The sequence below is a fragment of the Paroedura picta genome, chromosome 1, assembly GCF_049243985.1.
Source record: "Paroedura picta isolate Pp20150507F chromosome 1, Ppicta_v3.0, whole genome shotgun sequence".
In the NCBI taxonomy this organism is placed as follows: Eukaryota; Metazoa; Chordata; class Lepidosauria; order Squamata; family Gekkonidae; genus Paroedura; species Paroedura picta.
This window is the reverse complement of record NC_135369.1, coordinates 66,158,607-66,186,300: the sequence shown is the minus strand read 5'-3', so window position 1 is coordinate 66,186,300 and position 27,694 is coordinate 66,158,607. Positions and strand designations below refer to the sequence as shown.

At 43.2% G+C, this 27,694-nt stretch overlaps 1 protein-coding gene across 1 annotated transcript in view; it reads left to right on the top strand.

The window, feature by feature from the left end:
• The window catches only part of PLB1 (phospholipase B1), a 175,495-nt gene that overhangs the window by 79,932 nt on the left and 67,869 nt on the right, over positions 1 to 27,694 (top strand). The window contains exons 31-39 of the mRNA XM_077341488.1: positions 1,226 to 1,284; positions 3,062 to 3,135; positions 4,190 to 4,233; positions 5,514 to 5,622; positions 15,233 to 15,284; positions 15,414 to 15,494; positions 18,370 to 18,435; positions 20,639 to 20,739; positions 26,836 to 26,917. Of these exons, the coding sequence (XP_077197603.1) occupies positions 1,226 to 1,284; positions 3,062 to 3,135; positions 4,190 to 4,233; positions 5,514 to 5,622; positions 15,233 to 15,284; positions 15,414 to 15,494; positions 18,370 to 18,435; positions 20,639 to 20,739; positions 26,836 to 26,917 (668 nt within the window). The remainder of the gene's footprint in view (positions 1 to 1,225; positions 1,285 to 3,061; positions 3,136 to 4,189; positions 4,234 to 5,513; positions 5,623 to 15,232; positions 15,285 to 15,413; positions 15,495 to 18,369; positions 18,436 to 20,638; positions 20,740 to 26,835; positions 26,918 to 27,694) is intronic.

Below are 27,694 nucleotides of genomic sequence, written 5' to 3'. Positions count from 1 at the left end.
TCCATGTGTTCATGTGTACTTCAACAAATAAAGGCCCCAACTTACCAGGGCTGCGAGCTGACAGGTGATGGAGCAGGTGGCAAGAGGGCACACTAGAATGACATGCAAAGGCGGTACGTACAAGACAGCATGACAAAGAGATGTTGTGCCGCAAGGGGCGGGGTAGCCAGGCTTTATGCAGACTTGGCCCCTTTTGTCTGCTGCTGCAGCTGGACAGCTTCCCTGTTTGGTGGCCATGGTTCTCTGTGGGTTTTTTGTTTGTTTGTTTTGTTGCTCTATTTGTTGTTTTGTTTGTCACAGCTGGCAGGTTGGCATAGGGAGGAGCCTACTTTGGGGAGGGGGGAACTTGGCCTGCGGCCTAGACTCCTCAGGTCAGGGGCCTCCATAAGAGGTGGCAGGGTGCGAGCGGGACCAACCCTAAGGGATAGGCACCAGGGGCTCGCACTGCCAGGTGGCCTAAAGGGGACCAATAGAGGTGTGCACTCCGTGCATTACTTCAGGTTGCACTTCCTTCATGCAGGATCCTGGCAGCACAGGAATTGGAATTTCCAGTGGGTAAATTGGGGGGATTCCCTAAGGGCTGCCAGGATAATATGGGGGACATGGTTAGCTGAACATGGCAGTGGATCTCCATGCTATGCAATGCCAACACTCAATGTTATGTGTCTTAATAAAGCTGTAGCCATGTTAAGCCAAGCTAAGTGTCCACGTCCTTCTTGAGGCCTGGGATGCCTGCTAGCCGGTCAAATGGAAAAATTTTGGTTTTTCCTTCATTCCATACTGTTGTACTGTCAATATTATTCTCCTTACAATGCGGTTGTAAGTGGAAATATATATGGGTGTCTGATGAATATGAAATGCAGTATTGTCCAAAATTTTAGCACTGAAACAATGTGAAGGGTTTGATCCTGCTCTTTTGGACTGGCTAACAAGCATTTTAATGGGAGGTTAGCCTCTTGCCTACCATGTGGTATTCAGCCTCCTTCTTAAGAATTTGTGTCATTGTGTCCCAAACTGCCTTCACATTCTCCATATTTTGTTCTATACAACTCTGGTTAAGTTGGGGAGAAGGAGGGAATTAGAGCAAGTTTCTCATCTTTCACTACTTGGATATAGAAATTCCCTGTGGAATAATTTTCATCAGGTAGTGAAAGATAAACATAAACTTCCTTCTCTTTCAATTTTAACTACATCTCCCCCCCCCTTATTTCTTTTTGCCTTACAGTGCATAGCCTAAAACCAGCTGACATGCAAGTAATAGCTGCCCTGGGGGATTCCTTGACTGTAAGAAGCATTGTTCTTTTGCATTTTACCCTCTCCTGCCCCTTCCCACTTTGTACTTGCTTAGGCAGAGGGTGTTAGGCTCATTTGCTAGGCTGTGAGAGAGGAATAGGATACTCCTAGAAGCCACTGACTGCTCCTTAGAAGGCCAGATCCTGAAGATGAAACTCAGATACTTTGGCCACCTCATGAGAAGGAAGGACTCCCCGGAGAAGAGCCTAATGCTGGGAGCGATCGAGGGCAAAAGAAGAAGGGGACGACAGAGAATGAGGTGGCTGGATGGAGTCACTGAAGCAGTAGGTGCAAACTTAAATGGACTCCGGGGAGTGGTAGAGGACAGGAAGGCCTGGAGTATCATTGTCCATGGGGTCACGATGGGTCGGACACAACTTTGCTACTAACAACAGCTAACATCAACAGAAGCCATTTTCACTGCTTATATCTGGGGTTTCTGGAGAGGAAGTTGGATCACACCTGCTGCCTTTTCCCCATTGTTAAATTGTCCCTTTATCAGCAGTTTACATGCATCCAAGATTATGCACATAGGCTCTTTCCATGAAACTAGGAACCTCACAAAAAGGTAGAGTCCTTGGTGACCAGAGTTGCATACATATGACTTGTTGGCAAAGTTTGAATATGCAATGAAAAATTGAGCACCAGGATGCTTAAACGAATAACAACAAAAATAACTATCAAGTCTTAAAGGAGGGCAGGGAAAGGTTCCTGTGGGCAGCAGTAATGGGTTTAAACTACGTGGAGAACAATAGTGGCTAGATATCAGGGGTAAAATATCACAATCATAGTAGTTCAGCAGTGGAATCGACTGCCTAAGGAGGTAGTGAGCTCCCTCTCACTAACAGTCTTCAAGCAGCAGCTGGACAGCTACTTATCCTGAATGCTGTAGGCTGATCCTGCATTGAGCAGGGGGCTGGACTAGATGGCCTGTATGGCCCCTTCCAACTTTTTTTTTATTCTTAGCAGCACACATAAGCTGTGTGGCCTCTGCTGCACTCTAAGCCTTTGAGGACTCTGCTAATGCACCAGAATATTCATAATATTCCAACATGGAATAGATTTTTTCAGTCTTTCCCTGGGTCTTCCAAGAGATGTAGGGACTGTTCTGCAGCAGCTGGAAAGCTACTATTAGCCCAATAGGTGGCTGGTAGATGTCCCCTTGCTGAATTGTTTGTAATTGTACAAAAACTGACCAACTATATTCTGGCCTATGGACAGTCTTAGCAAGTGCATTGGGCTAGATATTAGCAGCTTTCTCTGGTGTAAGAGGGAGCAAGAGCCCCTTCCAGTCCCCAGAATTTTAGGACCTGTGTGGACACAACCACATGAGACAGAATTGTAGTGAGGAGGGGAATTGGGTGAGATTGTCCTTCCTTTCTCTTGTGCCTGTGGTAAAACTGTTAGGATCCCATGGTCTGTATGCTCTCTATGAGGCAAACAAGTGGCAGTAGAAAAGTTCACTGGCCTGAATGTATGAAATCTCTCAGTGAATTGTCCAGTTTATTGCCCTGCTTATCTTGATTCATGCTAATCACAATTTTAAATACTACTCGGTACAGTCATAAATGCAGTTGATGGTACTTGGTGTACACAGTACCTATTATAGTTTTCAAAATGTCATGGATATGTTTTCTTATGAGCTAATCCTCCCACTAAAAGGTCAAGTGCTCATGTTCAAGGAGACAAAGCCTTAAAAGGGTAATTATGAACTAAAAAAATGTAAATACCTGACTAGTCAAATACCTATCATTTCTTTTTGAGGCAGGCTGGTAATGCCATTGGATCAAAACCAAATGACATGTCAGACTTGAATACGCAGTATCGTGGCCTGGCTTGGAGGTAAGCATTATCCCTGTGCAAATGACTCTCCCAATTCCATGAAGAGGGGTAAGGACTAAACAAAAAGATATCTCACAGTTCCTCTCATTAGAAAAGACTGTCATCAACTTCTAATACATGCTCCTGGAGGCTTCATGTGCAGTGGAAATGTATATAGGTTCTATCAATTTTAAATATATTGATTTATTTATATCTTTATACTCTGCTTTTCTCCCCATTGGGGACCCAGAGTGGATTATAACATAATTCTCTCCTCCTCCCTTTTAGTCCCACCAACAACCATCCTCTGAGATAGGTGAGCCCAAGGGAGAGTGATTGGCTCAAGGGTTACCCAGTGAGCTTCCATGGCAGGGTGGAGATTTGAACTTAGGTCTCCTGAATCACCCAAACCACTTCATAAAATTGACTTTTAAGGCTTCCTCCAAGGAAAATGCTCTTAGGAATCTCTAAATCCTCCCATTCCTGACATACAATCCTTAAGGCCCCTTAGCAAGAGGGGTTGTATTGATTTATTATTCACCTTTCTCAGTGGATTATATGGTGTAAGTGGAGGCCAAACTATATTTCTGTTTTCCTTCACTGCTGCATTCTCACACTGTAGGTCTGAAGAACTTGATTGGGTGGCAACTGCTCTATTATGTATTCAAGGTTCTGGAATTTGCCAATGCCATATTAAGGAAAGTTGTACCCTTTTAACACCATTGAAGTCAGTGGGCTTAGAGCCACATTCTGTTTTCCGAAATGAGAGAGATCCATTTGATTCTACAGGGCTGAACATTTCCCATCTATCTTTCAGTGAATCTTTGTGGTCACTAACATTGTATAACTGCCCTCTTATATCCCATAAAACTGTACTTAATAAATTTTGCTTCCCTGCTTTCATCCCCTCCCTCTAGCAGCCTGAGCAATCAAATACATCTAAAGGTTCCTACATATATAATGTTTTGTTGTAAAAGTAAAACATCTGTCTTTGTTGCTTATACCATCTGTTCCTTTGTTTGTTAAACATAACTAAGAACCCATCGTTGTGTTTGTTTCTTCTCTTCTGTCACAGCATTGGAGGAGATGCCTCATTAAGAACTGTAACTACTTTATCCAGTAAGTTAAAGTTTTACTCCTGCAGTGAACTTGTGAAATGAATGGCTTTTCCCTCTGCACATTGCCATAAAGAGTAATGATGAGCAAAAAAGGGCTGGAATCTGGAATCAGCACATGCTGATCCATAGAAATGTTCTCACACAGCTCCTGCCAGATTAGCCTGGATAAAAAGATCCATCATATGCCTTTCTATATTTAGATCCTGTCTGCTTTTTGGTCAAGCCAGAACATATCTTCGGTAGCTGTAAGGATTGGATGTGATTCAATGTCTTTTCATTCGAGTGAAGCTTGCATGGAAGGCAACCTCAATTTAGCAAATTTCCATGGATATGGGGGCAATTATGTGAGCAGAAGCTCTGTTCTATTGTAAACTCATGCCCATTGTTTCAAGGGCATGTAAAATCTGCTGTGCATGGAACTCTTCCACATGGCAATGCTTTACTGTGGAAAACCCATTATTGGGAAAACCCAGGAGTGGCATGAATATATCAAGACATTATGGGGAAATACTTCTCAACAACATCTTGGAGTAAACAAAGCTCCTAGTTAAACAACTTGGGTTATGCTAACATTTCCTTGGAATGACCACAAGGAGTCCCTGCTCTTGGTCTTGCAGAAGTAGGACATTGGTTGTCAGTGCAACACTTCTCAGGAGGAAAAAGAATACTTTCCCAAGACCACATAGGCACATGGAAGAGAAATGCCGGTACAGACCAAGCTTGTTATAGTCAGTTATAGTTTATAATTAAAACTATAACTGCATATAAATGTATTATGACTAGTTCCAGCTGTCTTCCTCCATCTGCTGACTTGCTATGGCACTTTGCAGTATGCTCTACCCTTCCAGTCAATATCTTCTCATGTCCCCCATCTCCCATCATAACATGTCCCCTATGCTTCCTGGTTTGTGCTTCAGGAATCCAAGGCAACACCCTCTCTCTACACTTCTTTCAGCCTCCTGGGTTCTGCTGTTCAGTAGCCCTGTGTTCCATGGTAGGAAAGGGCTTTAGAACTGGGAGCTTTTCAAGAAACAGCTTGTGGAAACTCTTGCCATTGCACTCCTGACAAGTTCTGCGGTACTTGTGTGGGGCAGCCAATATGTTTCTTTATCAACAGTTTCCTTGTAAGTTGATTCTGGTGCAATGGCTATCTATCTACTGTGACACACATGTCTCGATGCTCTTTACCCAATAAGGTAAACAGAGTATGTAGCAGCCACCTTTGCCTGACTATTGTGAAGCAAGTCTCCGTTTCTATTCATGGTTTCCTTTTCCTTGCAGATATCCTTTTGGAATTCAACACCAACCTCACTGGTTATTCTACTAGCACTGGTGGCCCAAGTGACCCAATCTCCTTTCTCAATCGTGCAGTCCCAGGAGCACAGGCTGAGTATGTCTTTCTCCACCTACATGCTACATCATCAGAATTTACTGTTGTAGTTTCATAGTGGGTCAAGAATGTTCATGGAACGTGATGACAATGTATAGTGTGAAAGGAGCCTTACTGATTTTAATATTTATGAGCAAAAGAGAAGTTGATAACATGTTTGGGGGAGGGGGAGGATGACACCAACACCAAGAACATTGACAGATTTGTTTATGTTGACTTTGTATCAGATGCATAGCAGTTGTGTGTCTCATTACCTGAGATGTCACAAAAATGATCCTTAAGAGTCCTGAGAACCAATTTGGTGTACTGGTTAAGAGTGGCAGCCTCTAATCTGGATAACCTGGGTTTGATTCCTCACTCCTTCTCCACATGGAGCCAGCTGGGTAACTTTGGGCCAGTCACAGTTCTCTCAGCCTCACCTACCTCACAGGGGTCTGTTGTAGGGAGAGGAAGAGAAGGCAATTGTAAGCTACTTTGAGACTCCTTCAGGCAGTAAAAAGTGGGGTACAAAAACTGGCTCTTCTTCATCTATGACACCTGGGAAGTCAAACTGCCCACTGTACTAACATTAGCAGCAGGCATACTAAATGGGGAAAGAGCTGTATTTTTCTATCAGCCAGACTTTGCAGTGTGGGGAACATGTGATATCTCTCCAACAGAAGTAATAGCTTGAGGCAAATCACCAGAATCTTACTTTACACATGAATAATATTTATACTCACTATAAACTCATTTAACAATAATGGAATTTAGACAGGATATCCAAAATATTCAAGATCTCCCCACCACCACCACCTAATAAGACTCTGGGTACTTATTACTTTTTCCTCCAAGACACAAATATGTCTAAACTGAAGCGAAAATATTAGACACATGGTTATCTGTGTGACTAAACGATATGACTGAACATTTTCAGAATCCACAAAAGGGCCTCAAAAATGATTTTCCCACAAATCAGACTGGCTGAAGTGATTCTCCCCTCTTCTTACTATGTTATATGACAAACTTGTTCTTTTGAGTCCATAACGTTTGGCAGATAAACCTGGGGTTGTCCCATAATTCTTTCTATCAGTAGAAGGTAAAGTGGGTAACATCTGCATTCTTGGAGAAGCACATTTATGTATCCAGCCCACAGCATGATTTATGTCTGTGGGAAAGGATCACACACGTTGGTCCTGCCTCTTCATAACCCAACTAATGTGGTGGAAAGGCAGAATGAAAATATGGGCCCTCCAAGGTGTCTTGGTGAGGACCCTCGCAGCTGCATTTTGCACCAGCTGCAATTTCTGGGTCAAAGATAAGGGTAGGCCTGCATAGAGTGAGTTACAGAAGTCTGATCTGGAAGTGACTGTTGCATGGATCACAGTGGCCAAGTGTACTGGAGACAGGTAGGGAGCTAGTAGCTGTGTTTGGCGAAGTTGTAAAAATGCCATTTGGGATACTTTCATGATCTGAGCCTCCATTGAAAGGGAGGCATCAAAAATCACTCCCAAATTCCTGGCAACAGGTGCAGCTGTCAATTGCACCCCATCCAGGTATGGGAGATATGCTTCTTGATCCTGCCCCCTTCTACCCAGCCACAGGACCTGTGTCTTGGAGGAGTTGAGTTTCAATCGTCTCTGCTTGAGTCATCTAGGACTGTTTCCAAACATCTGGCAAATGTATCTGGGGCGGGGGGAGTCCGGATAGATGATGGGCATGGAATTCCATAATTTTGGCACCATGTGCGTAATGTCTGACAAGTATTCTGTACCTTCCATTTTGCAAGGCACAGATTGCATACCTCTGTGCAGATCTGACTTCAAATGCATGGAGATTGGGCCGACCCAATCTTTATTCCTTTCACACCCAGAATGTCTGCAGAGATCTGAAAGCAAGCTCTCATAGAAACACCCTTAGAGACTAATTTTACTGGCAACAACCTCATCAAATAATGACTGTTGAAAGCTTGTACCCCCAAAATCATGTTGGTCTCAAAGGTGCCAATAGACTAAATTCTAGCTGGTCTACTGTATTGTTCTCATGAACAATATCGAGCAGAACAATGAACTACTTTATTATTCTCAAGAACAATCAGAACAGCCAGCGGCACAGTCCTAAACACACTTGCCTTCAACAGACATAGATGTAAGTCTGCTTAAGATTTTCAGATGACCAAATATGTCAAGTGAATCAAACTTCTCATCCTAACCAGAACTTCATCCACACAAAGATCACGGTTAAGTTTTTTCAGCAACATTTTCGTCCTGTTATGTATTCTGTAAAAAAATGTGAAGCAGGTTTCTTTAAAAACTGTTGAATTTCCTGAGTTTTAACTCTTATCTGCTTGAGAAAGATCTAGCACACGAGGAGGAGATAGAAGACACACCTTCCGTATCCAAGTGTTCTTTATAAAAAGGCATATACTATAGTAATGTCCCTGAACTCTCAAAGGCAAGCTCATTAAAATTCATTTTCTCCATGTTTTATTTGCAACCTTATCTGGCAGAGATTAAAATATGCTTGATAGGGTTCCTGGATTTGCACACAACAGCCAACAGAAGGAGCCTCTCGGCTTTACTTAGTTCTGCTAATTACTGCTGTAGATATGAAGCCTTATCAAGACTAAGAATCCCAAGTAGCATGTGAGATTTTATGCCATACCTACTGTTGGGGAAGCAGCAAAATATACCCAATAGAGGGTCAAAGTTTCAACTCATTATTTATTTAAATAATCTGGTTTAGCCTGCTGTTTTCCCAGTGAATTCAAGGTGACATACACGATTCTCCCCTCTACGTTTTAAGCTCAAAATCACCATGTGAGGTAGTTTAGGATAAGACCAAATGTCTGGCCCTAGGTTCCATAGTAAGTATGGGTATGAACTTAGGTTTTTATCTCCACTGGGCTTTTTATCCTCTATCAGCTCAAATTTTAAAGAGCAATCTTCACCTGATTCGATTTCCAGTCTATTGTCAATCAGGTTAATTATTCCATCTGCAACTGCCGGTCTCCACTCTATAATGATGCCACCTTTCTCCTAGGATATCTGAAAGTGGATATGATCCGCTTAATTGGAGAAAAGCACTCTGAAAGCCCATTCTTTCTTGTGCAGACATTTGCCTTTAGGATTTTATTCCCCCCCCCCCTCCTAGCCTGGCCTAGCCTCCATTGTTCTTCCTGAGGCTGCTGCCTCCACTTATTCCCTTCCCTACTCACTCTGGCAGCAGAGCCAGTCAGGAAAACAAAAATCAACAAACTGACTTGTGCTCCAGCACATCCTCCTTTCCCAGCTTGCTCTGGCTGTATAGGGGAACAGAAGGCTGGAAATAAACCCCTCTCCAGCCTCCTGCTCCTTTAATACCAGATGGAGCTTCACACAGCCCCCGCTACTCCTACACACACACACTGTAGTTAAAACGCACCTACAGGCACTGGCCCATGGTTTCCCCCGCACCCAATCAAGCAGGAAGGAGTGACTGACAATTGGAACGATTCAGATGCAGAACACAGTGTCTGTGTGAAAGCTGTTTCAATTCAGAAAAAAAGAACATAGCAGATCTGTTGCAGGGTCCAGATTCAGACTGATCAGAATTCAGTAGAATTGGGAGCAGGAAAAAAATGTGAGTGCAGACAGTACCCTAGTCTCATCACACTTAGTCAAGCACGCTGACAACTACACCACATTGTTTTCTAAGCTCATTCCTTATGCTGGAGCTCGATAGAAGGCAAAGGTTTTTGTTCTTCTGCTTTCCATTACTGTTAATGCACTTCTGCTATAGCTGTTTTCCTCCTTCCACAACGGAAATTGTAAAGTAGGTACTTCAAGGGAGAGTTTTAGGATAAAAAATCAGTGCTGCTGTCTTTGCTGGTTTTGTACTATGGTTCAATCAGGATTCAACCAAGATGTATTTTAAAGCAGGGCTAGCCACAGCCACAAGCAATGATGAACTGAAGGTGAAATGGAATGAAGTCACTTTAGGGATGTGAGAAGAGAAGGAAAGGAGCATCCCCCTCAGCCTGATTCAGATTTCAGATCTCTTCAGGCCATAAGCATTTGGATGTGCTTAAACTTGAACAAAACACCATTGTTGCCTTTTTTTAAAGGTAGTGTCTTTGACTGGTCTCTTCTGATCCCACTGTCTGTCTTGCTGTGTGTGCTGCTTCACTTACTTGAGACTCTTGCTATTATATTGTGGGTATAGTCAGACATGAATACAGATCTCCAAAAATCAGATTTTTTTTTTAGTAACTAGCAAACACTGAATGTTGAACAACAACTGAGAATTTATATACAGTTTGAGGCATCACAGAATCATAGAATCATAGAGTTGGAAGGGGCCATACAGACCATCTAGTCCAACTCCCTGCTCAACGCAGGATCAGCCCAAAGCATCCTAAAGCATCCAAGAAAAGTGTGTATCCAACCTTTGCTTGAAGACTGCCAGTGAGGGGGAGCTCACCACCTCCTTAGGCAGCCTATTCTATTACTGAACTACTCTGACTGAATTTTTTTTCCTGATATCTAGCCTATATCATTGTACTTGTAGTTTAAACCCATTACTGCATGTCCTTTCCTCTGCAGCCAATGGAAACAGAATCCTGCCCTCCTCCATCCTATCAAAACTCCTGATTGGCCCTTAACAGTTGCCTCAAATTGGTCCATAAGATAGTTCAACTACTATAAGTATTCAGGCTTTCAGCAAATCAGGACTCAGAGTTCACAATACCAGTCTGTGGCTCCAAACTTGCTGCCACTGTTAGGTAAAATACACAACACTTGCATTCACAAAGCTATTTATTTATTTATCATATGGAACGTGTGTAGTATTGTTGTTAGGTGCAAAGTCATGTCCAACCCATCGCTACCCCATGGACAATGATCCTCCAGGCCTTCCTGTCCTCGACCATTCCCCGGAATCCATTTAAGTTTGCACCTACTGCGTCAGTAACTCCATCCAGCCACCTCATTCTCTGTCGTCCCCTTCTTCTTTTGCCCTCAATCGCTCCCAGCATTAGGCTCTTCTCCAGGGAGTCCTTCCTTCTCATGAGGTGGCCAAATTATTTGAGTTTCATCTTCAGGATCTGGCCTTCTAAAGAGCAGTCAGGGCTGATCTTCTCTAGGACTGACCGGTTTGTTCTCCTTGCAGTCTCGCAAGAGTCTTCTCCAGCACCAGAGTTCAAAAGCCTCAATTCTTTGACGCTCGGCCTTCCTTATGGGCCAACTTTTGCAGCCATACATTGCAACTGGGAATACCATAGCCTTGACTAGACACACTTTTGTTGGCAGGGTGATGTCTCTGCTTTTTAGGATGCTGTCTAGATTTGCCATAGCTTTCCTCCCCAGGAGCAAGCGTCTTTTAATTTCTTTGCTGCAGTCCCCATCTGCAGTGATCTTGGAGCCCAGGAAAATAAAATCTGTCACTATCTCCATTTCTTCCCCATTTCTTCCCCCGTGTGTAGTATAGCCAGGATTATCTGGCAGCCAGGCAAGTGACATTCAGACCATTTACGCAGTGCAAACTTCACTGCGCCAGCTCCCGTGCAGGAGCACAAATCGGGGGTGGATAAGGCGCACCGGGCCAAATGCTCCCCCGTGTGGGTGCAGGAAGAGGTGGGGCAACCTGCCACGACTAAAACTCCAGCCTGCAGTCTGGCATGAAACCTCCAGTGTGTAAACGGTCCCATACGTTGTAACCACCAGCGTCTCAAGGGCCCCTGCTCCCTTCCTCCCAGAACTCCATCAATGCGTTCTGGACCTGTTTGCACTGATCATTGTTTGCACTGTTGCAATTATTGCTTATTGGTTTTATTGTTACAGTTATTTATATGTTATGGACTGTTATGTTTATATGTTATGGACTGTTTCGTGTATTTTTTATACATTGTTATGTAAACTGCCCTGAGCCTCCAGGGAGGGTGGTATATATAAATAAACAAACAAATAAATAAATAAATACATAAATAAATAAGAGGCTGTTTGCCAGCCATGGGCTGCCTCCATGCCATGATCCTAGTTTACCTGGGAGGCCAACCCTGCTTAGGCGTGCCTGGGATATCCAGGTCGGGGTTCACAAAGCTATGCATGACTGGAAATAGTGATAGGTGTGTGTGTGTGGGGGGGGGTGTTGGGTGACTTTTCCTTCCAGTAGTTGCTTCTATATACATCATGAGGCACTTCTCAAGAAGGGCCTCAGTCTTAAGGGCAAGCTTGTTGCAATGACTGCCAGAAAAGAGAACTGGAAAGCCTTGTATGTAAATAGATCCTGATCCCTCTAATCCAAGTCCTGAATTTAAATTACAACCTTAGCCTCCTCTTTATTATCGTCTTTGCTTCCTTTTCCTTTGCCATGTGCAGGTCAAATTCCGTTTCAATTTCAGATCTGTTCATGCGACAGCGAAATCATAGCTTTCCTCTCTGCTTGTTCTTTTTCATCCTCTCATGTTTTCTTTTTTCTTTTTCTTTAATCTCCATCCTTTTTAATCTTGCTAGATTATTTATCAGGATTCCTGTAAATCAAGCAGGCCATGTTGATTTACCTTCTACTCGCTTCCTCTCACTCCTTGCCTCGCAAACCTTTTGCTTTTTTCATGTCTTTTTAGACAGTCAGCACCTGAGTATCCTTTTCTTTGATTCTATAATATCTAGATCAGTGGTCCCCAATCTTTTTATCACCGGGGACCACTCAACGCCTTTTACTGAGGCCTGGGGGGGGGTAGTTTACTCCTCTACTCTCAACCACTGCCCTAACGCTCTCTGATCGCTATGGTAATGTTTAAACATCCCTTCAAAATAAGATACAGACATGCCACAACAATGAAGTGTGTTGTAAAGGGCTGGGGGGGGTGAAGTAAAGGGCCGGGGGGGGGGAGAAGGCGTCCTTCGGGGCCCACCTCCAATTAGTCGAAGGACCACATGTGGTCCGTGGCCCACAGGTTAGGGATCGCTAATCTAGATAGTCAGAAATTGTACTAAAAATCTGACAACCTTTTTCACTCACTCAGGCAAGTTGCTTCTGCCCTCCACCACTCCTGTCCCACACGTTCAGAGTTATAGGCAAGCCAGGCAGTCAGTTCACCACTCACCTTTAAAATGTATAGAGAGCCATGATCCTTTCACATCCCAGGTCATCTCTGCCACTCACAGAAACACCACGAGATGGGATAATCCTGTCCTCTTCAATAATCACCCCTCACTCAGACACTGCACAGAGCTATTGGGGTTGGGGGCTCAAACACTTCTTTGTTCGCATGCTGCCACCGTTTATTTATATTTGTACGTGTGTGTGTGCTTAGGTGTATTGACTGCTGTTAGGGGAAGGCAGAACCAAATCTGTATGTCAAATAATCTTTTTGTTCTTATTAGTTCTGCTTTGCCTGAACTTGGAAGTCTCTCAGGGTGGAGGATGGGGGGAAGCTTTCAACTAAGTTGCCACACTGAAGCTACCGTCTCTTCTAACTCTTTCTTCTTTGATTCTCAAAAAAAAAATGTAGCAAATTCTGCAAAGTAGCAGAATGATACTGACTCTGCATTTTACCTTGAAAATAACAAAGGCTTGTTCAAATACACAGTGCAAGCTCCACAGTGTCTGATTATGTTTGACTGCTTATGGTTCTCTTGCTGCTAGAAAGGAGTCAGACCATGAATTGATGCCTAAATGTGTTCTTTTCCTCATTCAGCTATAAGCAAAGGCAATACAGCCTAAATGGTCTTGCAGTTAGTATACTAGAGGGTGTCACCCCAAGAGTCAGACATGACCCGGTGCTTGCACAGGGAATACCTTTACCTTTACCTTTAGATCAAAAAATGGTGCGCTGAATATAGCTGAGAGAGCACATAGAGGCAGTCATTGAGAAACCCACTGTAGGTTCTTCACCAACCATCATTTTAAAGTTTGACTGTAACATACAACTGTTCTTGATTTACTTTGACACTGAACTGATGAATGTATAAACTGAAATATCTCCAGTTATTTTCTTCAAGCAAATTCTGTAATCAAGGAAACATATTCAGTGAAGAAACAGAGACAAGTTTATTAATTATTTGATGTTTATTATTATTAGCATGTATTGCCACACAGTATTTCTCTTTAATCCACTTGTAAAGCTATCTTTGCTGTCACTACAATCTCTGGCAGCAAAATCCATATATTAATCACTTACTGTGTAAAGAAGTATTTCCTTTTGTTCATTGCTGCCTATCAACTTCATTGGTTAACCTCAAGATTTAACATTTTGGGAGAGGGAAAATAGTTCTCTATATAAACCCTCTCTATCCTGTGCTCAATTCCATAGACCTCTGTAATTTCCCAACCCCTCCCAAGTCTTCTCTTTTCTAAACTGTATCTTTTCACAGACTCATCATATTTTCCTCATAGAGAAGGTTCTCCAACCCTCTAATCAGTCAATCAATCAAAAGCTTTATTGCATGTGGCCATAGGCCATTACAGTTTTCCATTCTAGACATTTATGATTAAAACTATAACCCCCTAATCATCTTGGTGGCTCTCTTCTGTACATTTGCCAGATCTGCAGTGACACTTGAGATATAATGACCAGGGCTTTTTCCACACTAACAATATGATTCAGATTTGCATTTTTAAAGGGTTACCTTTTTTGTCCATTTCCACACTGAAACCTGCTTCTTCAGGCGCAGACCCAAATTGCCCAGAAAATCCAATTTCATCTTTGAAACTGGGGTCTAATTTGGGACTGTTGAGTGTGGAAATTGGGTTTTTCAGCACAGTCACTATTTTGAGTCCTTGGGCACACCCCTTTCCTCATCGCCATCCTCCCTCCCTTCCTCCCCCTGATCGCATTACAATGCGGTTTCTAAGATTTTAAAAAGCATTCTTGCACAGCAGCATTATAATGTTATAACCCGGGGGGGGGGGTTGTTTGTTTTTTAATTACATTCAGGGCCTTTGGGGGAAAGGGGGGGAGGCAATCAAGGGCACAGAATACTGGGATTAAGAGGCACAATGAAAACAAAGGTGCAAGCAGGGACCATTTTGCAAAAAAAACACTTTTTTTTGGCGAGGAAAGCCCAAATGTGGAAAGGCTAGATTTGACTTGTGGCATCCAACAGAAATCCAAAGCGAGACTAAAAGAATGTATGTCTCCTAATGTGGAAACAGTCCAGAATTGCACACATATTCCATAGAGTCATCCAAGGGCATTATATTACTGACTATTTTATACACAATCCCTTTTCTAATAATCTCTGTCATAGAGTTTGCCTTTTTCACTGCTGCAGCACACTGGGTTGATACTTTCATTGAGCTTTCCACTAGAACCCTTAGATCTTTTCCCCACTAAGTCTCAGCAAATTCAGACCCCCCTTTGGCATATTCTTGAAGATGGAGTTTTCTTGTTTCAGAGTGCATAACCTGAAACTTATCAATACTGAACTTTATTTGCTATATTGCTACCCACTCCTGGAGCTGGGTAAGGCTAGGGTGTGTGTGTGTGTGTGTGTGTGTGTGTGTGTGTGTGAGATGGGCCCAAGAACATCCAGTGTGCTTTCTTGGCAAAGTGGGAATTCAAACCTGGATTTCCTGGATCTTCTCTGACCTAAATGCATTTGTATGCCAAATATATCTTCTTAATTTACCATTTGTCATCTTTTTATAGGGACTTGTCAGACCAAGCAGAGCAACTTGTGAAATTAATGAAAAATGACTCGGTAGGTTGGGAACATTCTAACAGCTTGTTTGCTTGTCAGTGCATGACAGGGTCCTAGGTAGAGTTTAAAGGACCATATAGGTGTGTGGATAAGCCAGAAATTATGCATGTTTTTCTTTGCTTTATTTAGAGAATCAACTTTGACACGGACTGGAAGATCATAACTATTTTCATTGGAATCCATGATCTGTGCAACTATTGCAAAGACATTGTAAGTTATAAGAAATATATTTTGAAGAATGGTTAGACTGATTGAAAACCAGGACTATGGTTTGCTGGGGATCCTTTAAGATTCCCCTAAGGGATTGTAAAAGATAATAATGTTTGGACAATGAGCCTAGTGCGACCTAAATAGAGGTATCTGAAGAAGTGATGAGCTGTACTCATGTGAAAATCTCAACATTGGGGCATGGCTCAGAGGAGCTCAGAAAAACAAAACCAACCCAGAAAACTCAGCCAAACTGCTAGACAATAATGGAGGTGGTATTTTCTACCCTTGGAAACACCAATAAAGCAGGCTTTCTCAACCAGGGTTTCATGAAACCTTGGGGTTTCTCAACAACCCTGGAAGGCTTTCCCGAATGGGTGGGAGTTAATTAATTTCTAGATATATTTTTAATTTGTTAAATGTTTATCAGGTGATATGACTATATATGGTCATGTTGACCTCCCCCCCCTCCCAAAATGGCCAATGATAGGCTTGGAGGGGATGAGAAGAAGAAGAAGAAGAAGAAGAAGAAGAAGAAGAAGAAGAAGAAGAAGAAGAAGAAGAAGAAGAAGAAGAAGAAGAAGAAGAAGAAGAAGAAGAAGAAGAAGAAGAAGAAGAAGAAGAAGAAGAAAATTTGGTTCTTATATGCTGCTTTTCTCTACCCAAAGGAAACTCAAAGTGGCTTACAGTCACTTTTCCTTTACTCTCCCCACAACAGACACTCTGTGTGGTGCATCAGGCTAAGAGAGCCCTGATATCACTGCCCAGTCAGAACAGTTTTATCAGTGCCGTGATGAGCCCAAGGTCACCCAGCATGTGGGGAAGTGCAGAATCGAACCCAGCTCGCCAGATTAGAAGTCTGCACTCCTAACCACTACACCAAACTGGCTCTGTTTTGAGAAGGGAAGGGGCCCCAGCTGGGCACATACAGAGTAATGCTTTCCAACCATAATCTGCATGATTGTGCCACATCTGGGGTTCCTTGGAGACTGAACAATGTTTCAGGGGTTTCTCAGTGGTAAAAAAGTTGAGAAAGGCTGCTAGCAAGCTTGATAGGTACTGCTGCCTGTCAATAACAGAGCTCCCATTCATCACAATGGGACACAACTGCTATATAAGTCTGAGAGAAATGAACATGCCCTTTGTTGGGTGCTGGTTGGACTCGAAGATGGAACAGGGGAGCCTCCAGCAGAGTGGGCAGATTACAAATTCAAAGAAATAAATAAGAAATACAGAGTTTTGCTGTGAGTGGTGGAGAGCTGAACTCAGCCATATGCCAGGGAACTTTCCTTTGTCCAGGATTCCTTGGTTTGTTTTTTGTTTATTTACTGGGGGGGGGGGATTGTTGTCTGTTTTGCACAGGGGCTGCTATTTGTTTAGGGGGATTTTCCTGCTGTTCCTTGGTGCTTTGGTTTCCCTTCCTTTTTTCTATCTCTCTCTCTCTCTCTCACACACACACACACACACACACACACTGTGCTGCTTTTCCTTTTCAGGTAATCTCTCCCTATCTGCTTGCTTTCCTACATGCACTCTGTTCCACTATCTGCCTTCAGGGGAATTGTTGCAATTCTCCCTTCAGGGGACGATTTCATTGCCCTGCTCTCCATGCCAACTCACCCCCCCCCCCGCCACACACACACATATACACACACAATCTCCTTTGAGGATGCTTTCTTTCTGTACACCTGCTTTTCTACATCCATCCTGCCTTAGAGGAATAGCTCTAGTCTCAGGGACCAACTAGGGTGGCTTTACTGCCCTGCTTTCTACGCTGATTCGACACATGCACACACACTGCACACACTGAACTGCTTCTCCTTTGGTGGGGATTTCCGCCTCTCCACCCACCTGCTTTTTTACACATATGATTTGAAGTCCTGGGCAGGGGTGGGGGGTGGGGGCTCTTCCCATATCCTGAGCTTCCCAAACTGGCTCAGGTTTTTAGAGTATGCCCATCCCTGCTTACCATTACCAAAGCAAAATAGTTGTTCTCTCTGAAGTGGTACTCTGGAATAGGGAAAGTGTTCTGGTAAAACTAAATACACTCACCCATATCTTTGGACTGCGATTTGGTACTGATTTCTAAATACATAGGAATGGAAAAGAGACAACAAGGAGTTCGTGGCTTCATACAATTCTTAGGGGCTAGGTGATATTAGAGCTGTACAAGAAAACATTCTGAATAGCTTTTAGCTACCCCCTGCTTTGCAGGGGTATCAAAACAACTCATGAGAAGTTGGTATTGATGAAATATTATTCTTAAAAGAGGAGAGAAACTCACCCCATCTCCCAAACAGTAGAGATTTGCAAGAGCATTAGTGACCATGTGGGAAATAAATGAATATTGCTAAAGCAGGTGTTACAACTATTAATGCAGCAACAGATCATTAAAAGTCTATCAGTAGTGTAGTTTAAGCCAATCCCTGCTAGAGACATTCATAGCTTTCATGCCTCTTTTTCAGTTTAGACATGCCAGTCTCCTGGTTTTTTTGCTATTGTTCTTGTCCTTCCCACCAGCTGAATGCTGTGTCATTCCAAAGACTAGAGACAGGCTATCTGGAATGGTTACTCCGGGTGCCAGATTATGCAAAATCATTGTGACAGACCCACAGCTGATAATTCAGACCACTCAAAACATCATATGTTCTTTTTCTTCCACCACAGACAGAGACAAAGCAACTCTGAAGACCTCTCCTTGGCACCCATTCCTAATTCCTGAGCATTTCCGTATCATTATGAATAATAATATGCATAGCAATCCTGATAGGGTAGGGTAAAGGTAATTTTGAAGTGCCAGAGGGATGGACAAAGTAGGAGGCCACTTCTGCTCTCCCAGCATCAATGACCCCTTCTTTTGTTCTCTTGTTTTTATCAGAATCACTATTCAGCAGCAAACTTTTCAAGCCGCATTCAAAAAGCACTTGACATTCTCCATGCAGAGGTAGGTGGTAGCTCCTTGGAGAGCCTTCTTTCATTTAGTATGTGCGCATGAGTGAGAAGTAGCACTTACCTTCTCTAGGAGACAGCCTTCTCCTAATGGTACTCTCACATAGGACTGTCCTTATGGCAGTAGCTAGATCAGGGGGGTTTCTGTGGTGAGTTCAACCATTTGGAAAGGCCTGCCAGAGCAGCATGGAAGGGCCTTCACTCATCACATTCAGGAAGGCAGTTTTGAAGAGTCAACTCTTTTGGCAGATTTGATTGCGTTCCTGCAACATTTCTTCAATCTTCTTCTGTCCCCAGCCTACTATATGTGGCAAGCATTTCAGGGTTTCACCTTTTAGGTGCTTGTGAGAATATTGATTACCCAACCTGGATGGGAGCAACTGTCAGTAGCTCATACCAATAGGAACCTGGCTGTGATCCTGGATGCCTTCCTCTCTATGGAGGCACAGGTCACAAGAGTAGCATGGCTAGCATTCTACCACGTTCACCAAGCTAAACTACTACCGCCTTACTTGGCCCTGGAACACCTAGCCACAGTGACCCATGTGACTGGATTTCTGTAACTCGCTCTACACGGGCCTACTCTTATCACTGCTCTGGAAGCTACAACTGGTTCAGAACACAGCAGCCAGGGTTCTCACGGGAACACCTTGGAGGGCCGATATCTGGCCTGTGCTCCAACAGCTGCACTGGTTGCCAGTTGAATCCCAGATCAAGCTTAAGGTTTTGGTAACCATCTTTAAGTCCATAGATGGCCTGGGCTCAGTGTACCAGAGACCGCCTCCCTGCCTATGCCCCACAAAGAGCACTATGCTCAGCCAACTGGTTGGTGATTCCTGGCCCCAAGGAAGCACATTTGGCCTCAGCTAGGGCCAGATCATTCTCTTTCCTGGCCCCTACCTGGTGGAATGAGCTCCCAAAGGAAATCTGGACCCTGTCAGAGCTAGCACAGTTCTGCAGAGCCTGCAAAATGGAGCTCTTCTGCCAAGCATTTGGCTGAGGTAGATGAATTGACAACATCTCCTGGGTCCCCAGAACCCCCTCCCATTCAGATATACCCATTAAGCACATCATGGGACAATCCCATACTGATTAATATGTGGGGTTATAGTCAATATGTTAACAGTTCAATTGTTAGTGATGTTATTGTTAATTGATGCAATTATTGAATGTTTTATCTGTTATATGGTTTCCATGTTCCCTGTAAACCACCCTGAGTCTCAAGGGGAGGGTGGTGTGTAAATATAAGAAATAAATAATAAATAAATATTCTGCAAATGATAAAGTTCACTTGGACTACTCTTTGCTTGCTTAGCTTAAGAATGTTAAGAATGTAACAAGAATTCTGTCTCAGCTGTGACAGAGTGACATTCTGTAGTCATGTCAGTGGTGCAAAGCCATGCCACCAAGTGCTTGAATGTGTAGCAAACTGTGACCTTTGTCACAGTTATGTCAGCAGCTATCTCTAGGAGGAGCCCGTGACATTCTCTTATCAGTACTAATTTTAGTCATTATTTTTGGCCTTCCTCTGTTGCTTGAAAGCTTTGTGAAACAAAAAGGAGAAAATATCCAAACCCAAATCAAAGTCAAGAACCCAAAAAGCTCAGAATAAGGGAAATTAACTTAAGCCTCTGTAGTGTAGAACACAGTTTTTAAAATTCAATAAGTCTTATTGCATAGCCTCAATAAAATCAGTGCATACATGCATCCCAATGCCTCCACTGACAGACATGTTTCGACGTTACCGCCTTTTATCAATGGTCAGCCATGAAATAAAAACAGCATACATAAAATGCAAAAATTACAAAGACTGTTTTATACAGAGTTCGCTCCTATACATAAAAATGACATTATATGCTCAGGACATTATGGACCTCTGAAAGGAAAAAAAGCTGTGTTATAATAGCATGATATAAATCAATTAAGGACACTTTCAAATTAAGTTTATTACTTATTAGTCAATTCTGTAGACCAGAAGGCCAGATAAAACAAACTGAGGCCTCTAATGTTTCAAAAGCAGGCCCTGGTCAAGGTAAGCACTTTCATTGTCCAGTAAGTGTCTTGTAGGAGCCAACCATCTAAAGTATGCAGGGAGATGCACTGCCGTTTGGGGGAGCACTGGGAGCATATGGAAGCCATATTTCATAGACTGCTCTCTGTAACCAGCTTCTTATAATCAAAGCTGTTTTCCTTCTCAGGTACCTAGAACTTTGGTTAATCTCGTGGAAGTGATGGACTTTCTTCCTTTGAGGCAACTGTTTCTGGATAGCCGATTACCATGCTCCATGCGTGTAGCAGAGTAAGGAACTTTTTGACTGTTCTTTTATCTAGGTTATTCAGTTATGTATTTGGTACCACTGGAAACAAGGCCAAAACCCTACAGAATGTATTGTGGGATGCAAGATGATTGTGATGTTGCTGGATATGGGCTGAAAGTGCTATGTACCCTATGTGGATGTCAATATGAATGAATTCAATTCTGCATCTACAGTAAAGCTGCTTTCCTCCTTGATCATCTTGGTTGCCACCTTCTGTACTTGTTCCACTTTGCCATCCTTTTTGAGATATAGCTACCAAAGTAATATGCAATAACCTAAATAAGACCAGACCTTGGCTCTGAAGGGCATTACAACAGTTATCTATTCTCAGTTTCCCCCCAAACAATCCACAGTGTGGAGTTTGCTTTTTTTCCAGTTGCTGTGTACTTAGTCAACATTTTCATTGAGCTATCCACTATAACCCCAAGATCTCAATCAGATCAAATCCCTTCAACATATATTTAAAGTTAGGATTTTTTGTTCACAAGTGCATAATCTTGCACTTATCAACATTCAACTTCTTATACCATATTGTTGCTCACTCACCCAAGTTAGATATATCATCCTGTACTTCTTTACATTCTACTTTAGTTTTCACCATCTTGAATAATTTGGTATCATCTGCAAACATGGCCACTCCACTACTCATCTCCAATTCCAAATAGTTTATGGAATAATTAAAATAGCATTAGCTCCAATACTGAGGGCCATTTCGCACGGCTTCAAAATAGCACAATGGTTGCTAATTGAAAACGCTACTAATTTGCCTTAACGCACGACGTCGCAGACAATCTGCAACACTCCTGAAACCAATCAGCAAAAAGGGCTTCGTTGTAGCGCTTTCAGGGGAATCCAGAAAAGTGGATTCACCCTCCGGATAGCGATACACTCCTGCAACCAATCTGCAACAGTAGCGCTAAAGACCTGTGCGTTACCATTGTTGCTGGTTCTTCAAAGTCCCTCCTCCTGAGCCTGTCCTCCAAACTTCCGGCGAAGCGATTGCCATTTTTTTTTCTCCGAGCGAGCGGGGATAAACGCACCAGCGAGCCTCTTTCTGTTTAGAGGCTTCCCTGGCTTCAGTCCTTCACCTTTAGTCACTAAGCACAAACCACATAAAAGCCCGTTTGCTGAAATAAAGTCCCTTTATTTTTTACACATTAATTCAGCCGAAAATCGGGCCCGTGAGAGGGGGGGGGGATTTTTTTTTTATCACTCGAGGCAGCGTGCCAACGATCATACAATCAAACGACAGCTCACATTAGGCAGCTGGATGGGTCTCTCCGTTGCAACGAATCTACCTAGATTCATTGCTATGGGTCTGTTTTTTTTTTAAAAAACCTTTCTTAAAGGGAAAGGGGCTGTTTGGGAGCATGATAACGACTGCCCATTGGCTGCTTGACGGCCAGGGGCGGGACGAGCTTGGCAATAGCGCTTCCTTTCTAGCGATTTCTGCTGAGACCGGAAGCCTGTGGGAAACACTAAAAAACGCAACTGATTCTACTACAAAGGCAGGTATGCATAACGACGAATTCCACTATTTTAAATGGCGATTTTTCATTCCGCAAACAATTTGCAACAAAGATCCCCGTGTGTAAAGGCCCCGATTCTTGTATGAACTCACTGCTTACTTTCCTCCATTGCAAGAATAGTCCATTTACTAGCAGAAAAGCCCTCTGCAAAGAAAATACAATGGGCTCTAGCTTCCCCTGCCCTCCATTGGGGTCGGCTCTACCACAGCCTTTCAAGTGGGGCTGCTTGGGGCTGGGGGGAATACCAGCAGGACCTCACCTCCCCCCCAACCCAAGGCCCTGGCAGGGGTGCTTGGGACTGGGGGGGGGAGCACTGGCAAAACATTCTGACCTTCTCCCCAAAGCACCAAGCCCAAGACTCATCCCCCCTCCTAACTCCCACCCACCAGCTGTCCACCCTCCTGGTGGCAGGCAAGTTCCTGGCTAGCTTGTGCAGTCACCCAAACACACCGCTTATAGACAGGCATGGGCCATGTGCAGGCAGATGGGCAGGTGGCAGCAAGGCCTAACATCATGGTATCCCTTCCCTCCCAGGCCCTCCTCCCTGCCTTCCTACAGTGGCCAGACCCCCCCCCCCCGGAGGGCCAAGATTGGAACTTACTTCTCCTCCCTCCTAGCTCCTGCTCACTGGCCGCCCTATCTCATGGCAAGAGGCAACACCTCGGGTTGTGGCACTCCCGCCCCCCCAGTGGTGAAGCCAGGGCTGGCCCCCCTCCCTCCCAATCCCCAGTTGCTGGCTGGGTGACCACCCTCCCTCTGATCATGGACCCAGCCCCCCCCCCCTCACAGCTCACATTCACTCACTGGCTTACCTGTTGGCATCAGCCCAGTACTGTGGGCTGGCACTTCCACATGGAAGAAGTTAGAGGGGGAGATGGTCAGGGACAAGACAGTCTATTTGATTGGCCGCTCATGGGATGGATGGCCAATCATGTAGGCGATGAGTCTGAACTCCTCCCACCACCCCAGTCACATTTTATTTATGTCTGCTTAATCAATGTTTAATCCATAAAAGGACCAGTCCTCTTATCCTATCTGAGCTTACTCAAATCTTTGATGAGGTACTTGTTAAAAGCCATTTGGGAGACGAAATATATAATGTCTACTGAATCACATTCTTGTTAACCTGCTCAAAAATATGTAATTGATGGTGAGGCTGGGAGTTTGTTGGAAGAAATATTGAGATTAAGATAAATATAAATACCTAGGCTGGGATTAGTAGAGTTGAAGGATTCAAAATAATACGAAGCATTCAGTGTTGCTTAGCCACTTAAAAACCAAATCATTCAAAGCACTGAAACTTTCTGCAGGTTATTCTACTTAAGAGAGGAGTGAAGAGGCCTAAGAAATAAAGTAAGAGAGAAGGCAAAGATGGCTTTAGGTATCAACCCAGACTAGTACAAATACTGATGCATAGGTCTAAACTGTTATGGTTGATGGATGGATAGACATGTATGTACTAGATACATATCCTAATGAATCCTGCCTGTTTCCTAATGGGGTTCACATTCACTGTGATGCTCAGTTTCTCTAGAGTGACCTGAATATGGCAAAAACTGGAGGATAGCAAAAAAGATACAAAAACTTTCCAAAACTCTTTGTGCTGGATGTTTTAAAGTAGCGATCCCCAACCTGTGGGCCGCGGACCACATGTGGTCCTTCGACTAATTGGAGGTGGGCCCTGAAGGACGCCTTCTTCCCCCCCCCAGCCCTTTACTTCATCCCCCCCAGCCCCTTACAACACACTTCATTGTTGTGGCATGTCTTTATCTTATTTTGAAGGGATGTTTAAACATTACCATAGCGATCAGAGAGTGTTAGGGCAGTGGTTGAGAGTAGAGGAGTAAACTACCCCCCCCCCACCGGGCCTCAGTAAAAGGCGTTGAGTGGTCCCCGGTGATAAAAAGGTTGGGGACCACTGCTTCAAAGCAATATAATTATATACCAGCAGGGTCTGTCACACTGATCCATATGTGGTAGCCTCAATAAGTCATGTTTTTTTCTTCCAAGCCCCAAGTTAACATATCCTAGATGTCAGGAAAATAGACCATGTTTAGTCTTTCTGAGATTCTTGTGATGATGAGAAGAAACAGTAGGATCATATAGTTTCAATCCCATAGAGAATTTTTGCAGATTGATGGAGGAGTGATGATTTCCATAGATTCCTCCTCCCTTGTCAGAATTCTAGCTTGCTTCTTATGCTGTTCATGGGCATCCTCTGTCCCCTAGGAGCAATCATAGAATCATAGAATCATAGAGTTGGAAGGGGCCATACAGGCCATCTAGTCCAACCCCCTGCTCAACGCAGGATTAGCCCTAAGCATCCTAAAGCATCCAAGAAAAGTGTGTATCCAACCTTTGCTTGAAGACTTCCAGTGAGGGGGAGCTCACCACCTCCTTAGGCAGCCAATATTTTGGGAAGTAGTAAATAGTATAGGAGGATGAGGAAGTTATGGGTCTTTTTTGCATTGCTGTTTTCCCTCACTTTCACAGTGCATTTCACTGGTTTTTTTTTAACCATTATGCTTTTCTGTCAAATTCACTACACACTTCACTTGAAATTGATTTTGGCTTCTGCATTGCTTTTCCTCAGTTCAGCCCCCAGTTTGCTTTTTGGCTGCTTTAATTGCAGCTTATTTGAAAGTCTTTTAGTGGTGGATTTCCCCCTTCCCCTTTACTCAAAAACCAAAGCTTAATCAAAAGCCTAAAGATTCCATCAGTTTATTTCTCCTTTCCCTTTTATCCCCTCAGATGAAACTCCCCCACTCCAACACCACCTATATCATACTCATACCTCCCACTCCATACTTTTATCCAACTCTCCCAACCCCTTTTTAGGTTTACAATCTCCATCTATTCCCATCTTCCAACTTCCAAATATTTTCTTTGTGTATACTTTGGACTGCAGAGAAAGAGGGGATGAGCAGTCACACATCCACAGCCATGGGGCTATAATGTTCCTTGGGCAGGCATGCAAGTAAGTACACAGGTCCACACACACATACACCCTCCCAACTGCTGTGGGCAACCTGCAGTGTTCCCTGCAGGACACAATCTTCATAAAGGACCCAGTGCCAGGAAAACTCTAAACCCACTGCCACACTAGGATTGCCAATCTTCAGGTGACAGCTGTGGATATTCTGCAATTACAATTGAACCAAAATTCAACTAATATTTGAACAGTAGCAATATGGAACATTTGAAATTGGGGAAGGAGCTTTGTGTATACTTTGGGTCACAGAGAAAGGGAGGGAAGCAGTCACCCATCCATGGCCATGGGGCTATAATGTTCCTCAGGTGGACATACAAGTGAGCAAGCAATACAGTAGATTCATGCAAACAGGATGGTCCACCTCCCACCAAACTAACTGCAATTCTTATGACTGTAATGCAGAGTCTATACTCCAGGAATCCATGTAGAAAAATCAAGAAAAATATAAAGGTGCAGAGTGAATGTACAGCGCTGAAATTAAGGCATACCAACCCAAATTCAGTGAAAATCAAGAATAAGTTGAGCACGTAAAAAGGGCTGTACTCTAAGGATGTATATCCTTTCCATCTGTGGAAAAGCTCTGTGAGATCCAACCCTATTAATTAGTTTTCTTTGTGATTCCTACAACATATTATATATTTGCTTGTTTTCTGTAGTATGTTTCCCATTCAATGTCTGCATTCAGATGTTACAATAAGCAGTAGTTTTTAAACCATAGTTTGATCCAAACTGTTCAAAAGCACATGATTCAACAAATTGGGTGTTGGTTGGCACCAAATTGGAATTTCAAAGTGGGTTTCTAGTTGGTTTGTTAAGCATATTTTGTACTCATTATATTTTGTTTTGATATCTTAATTCACAAAGTATAGTTTGTGGAGCATTCTGCATGGTCACCAACTCACAGAGATGGCAGGGAGGGTTGTTGGGAAGAAGGGAGACAAAAAGAAGGCATCTTGGGATGTAACACAAACCAGGGTTTTTTTGCTTATGTCTGGTAAACTAATCAGAATGTGTTGCACAAAGAATGTTTTAAACAAAGCATTGTTCCTAGTAGTATCCATGTGCAGCCAATGTCTTGAGCAATTAAAATCCAAAATGTTCTTAGAAAGAGTTCCTTACAGCTTAATAGGTTGTTTCGTGTTGTTTGAAGACTTGAATAGTATACAGGATTTTGTGTTGCAGTTTGCTATAGATACTAATCCAGGTGTGTCTATCAGCACTGCTCAGTTGTATCCAGTGAAGGTCACTCGATGCAACTGGGCATCTAGATCTCCTTTAGTATCTAGCAAACTGCATCAAAAGTTTTATATGTGTCTAATCTCCATTCCACGTTTATTTAGTGAATAAAAGTCCTAACTAGTGACAGAAGTGGAGCAGCAAAGCTTTTCATCCACATTCATCACTCAGTTTATACCGTTGGCACCCCCCCCCTATTCTTCTGTAAAGAAAAGAGGAAGCAGGGAACTGATTAGAAGGACTGGGGGGGGGGGGGTGTTGATATTTTTCTTAGTGTTTGGCCTGTTCTATTGGCACTTTCCTCTTGATGTCATCTACAGAGAATCCTGTGGCTGTATTCTTCCAATTAAAGAAGGTTCATCAGAGCTGATGATGATGAGTGAAACTGTCAAAGCCTACCAGGTATATCTGTTTCCTGACATTTTGTGTGTTGTTGAAACTAGTTAATAGAATCATAGAATCATAGAGTTGGAAGGGATCATACAAGCCATCTAGTCCAACCCACTGCTCAATGCAGGATCTCTAGACTTGTACCAACTTTTGTTGCAGCATAAAACAGTATCTAAATATCACCATATATAAAGTTGGATCTGATGATGTCAGTGGAAGGGTATAACAGTCAGGGATCTTCCCTGATTTCCCCTATCCTAAATTTATGAGCCTAGGAATATTAATGCATGTGAATCAGTGAGCTAGGAGAAGGATGTGAATTTTTTGTCTTTTCTGGTGGAAGAGTAAGGAAGAATCGGAGCCATTCCACACCCGATAAAAAAGTGAAATTCTTACCTTTTGTATACACTGTATTTTTGGTGTTTTGCACGATGTAGTGAACATCCTGCATTCCAGCAGCAAACCTCAAGCAACAGGCTCAATTTTAAAGCGCTTGCAGGGAATCGCATAAACTGGATTCCTCCTGCCATGTAATGCGAGCAGGATGAGAGCAGCTAGCAAACCACTTCCAAAAGACACGTGTGTTATCAAAGTGGCTGAAGTAACGAGATTTCCAGCTCCAGTGCCCGCCCTCAAGTCCGCCTCCCTCTCTCTTCACCCAGAACAGGGCTTTCTTTTCTTTTTTTTCTTTTTTGAAAAAAACTGCCTGGAGCAACGAATAGGCACACAATCGCCCAGGCATAGCCTAAAATAAACTTTCCCCCACCAGTTTGCCCATAAAGCATGCCT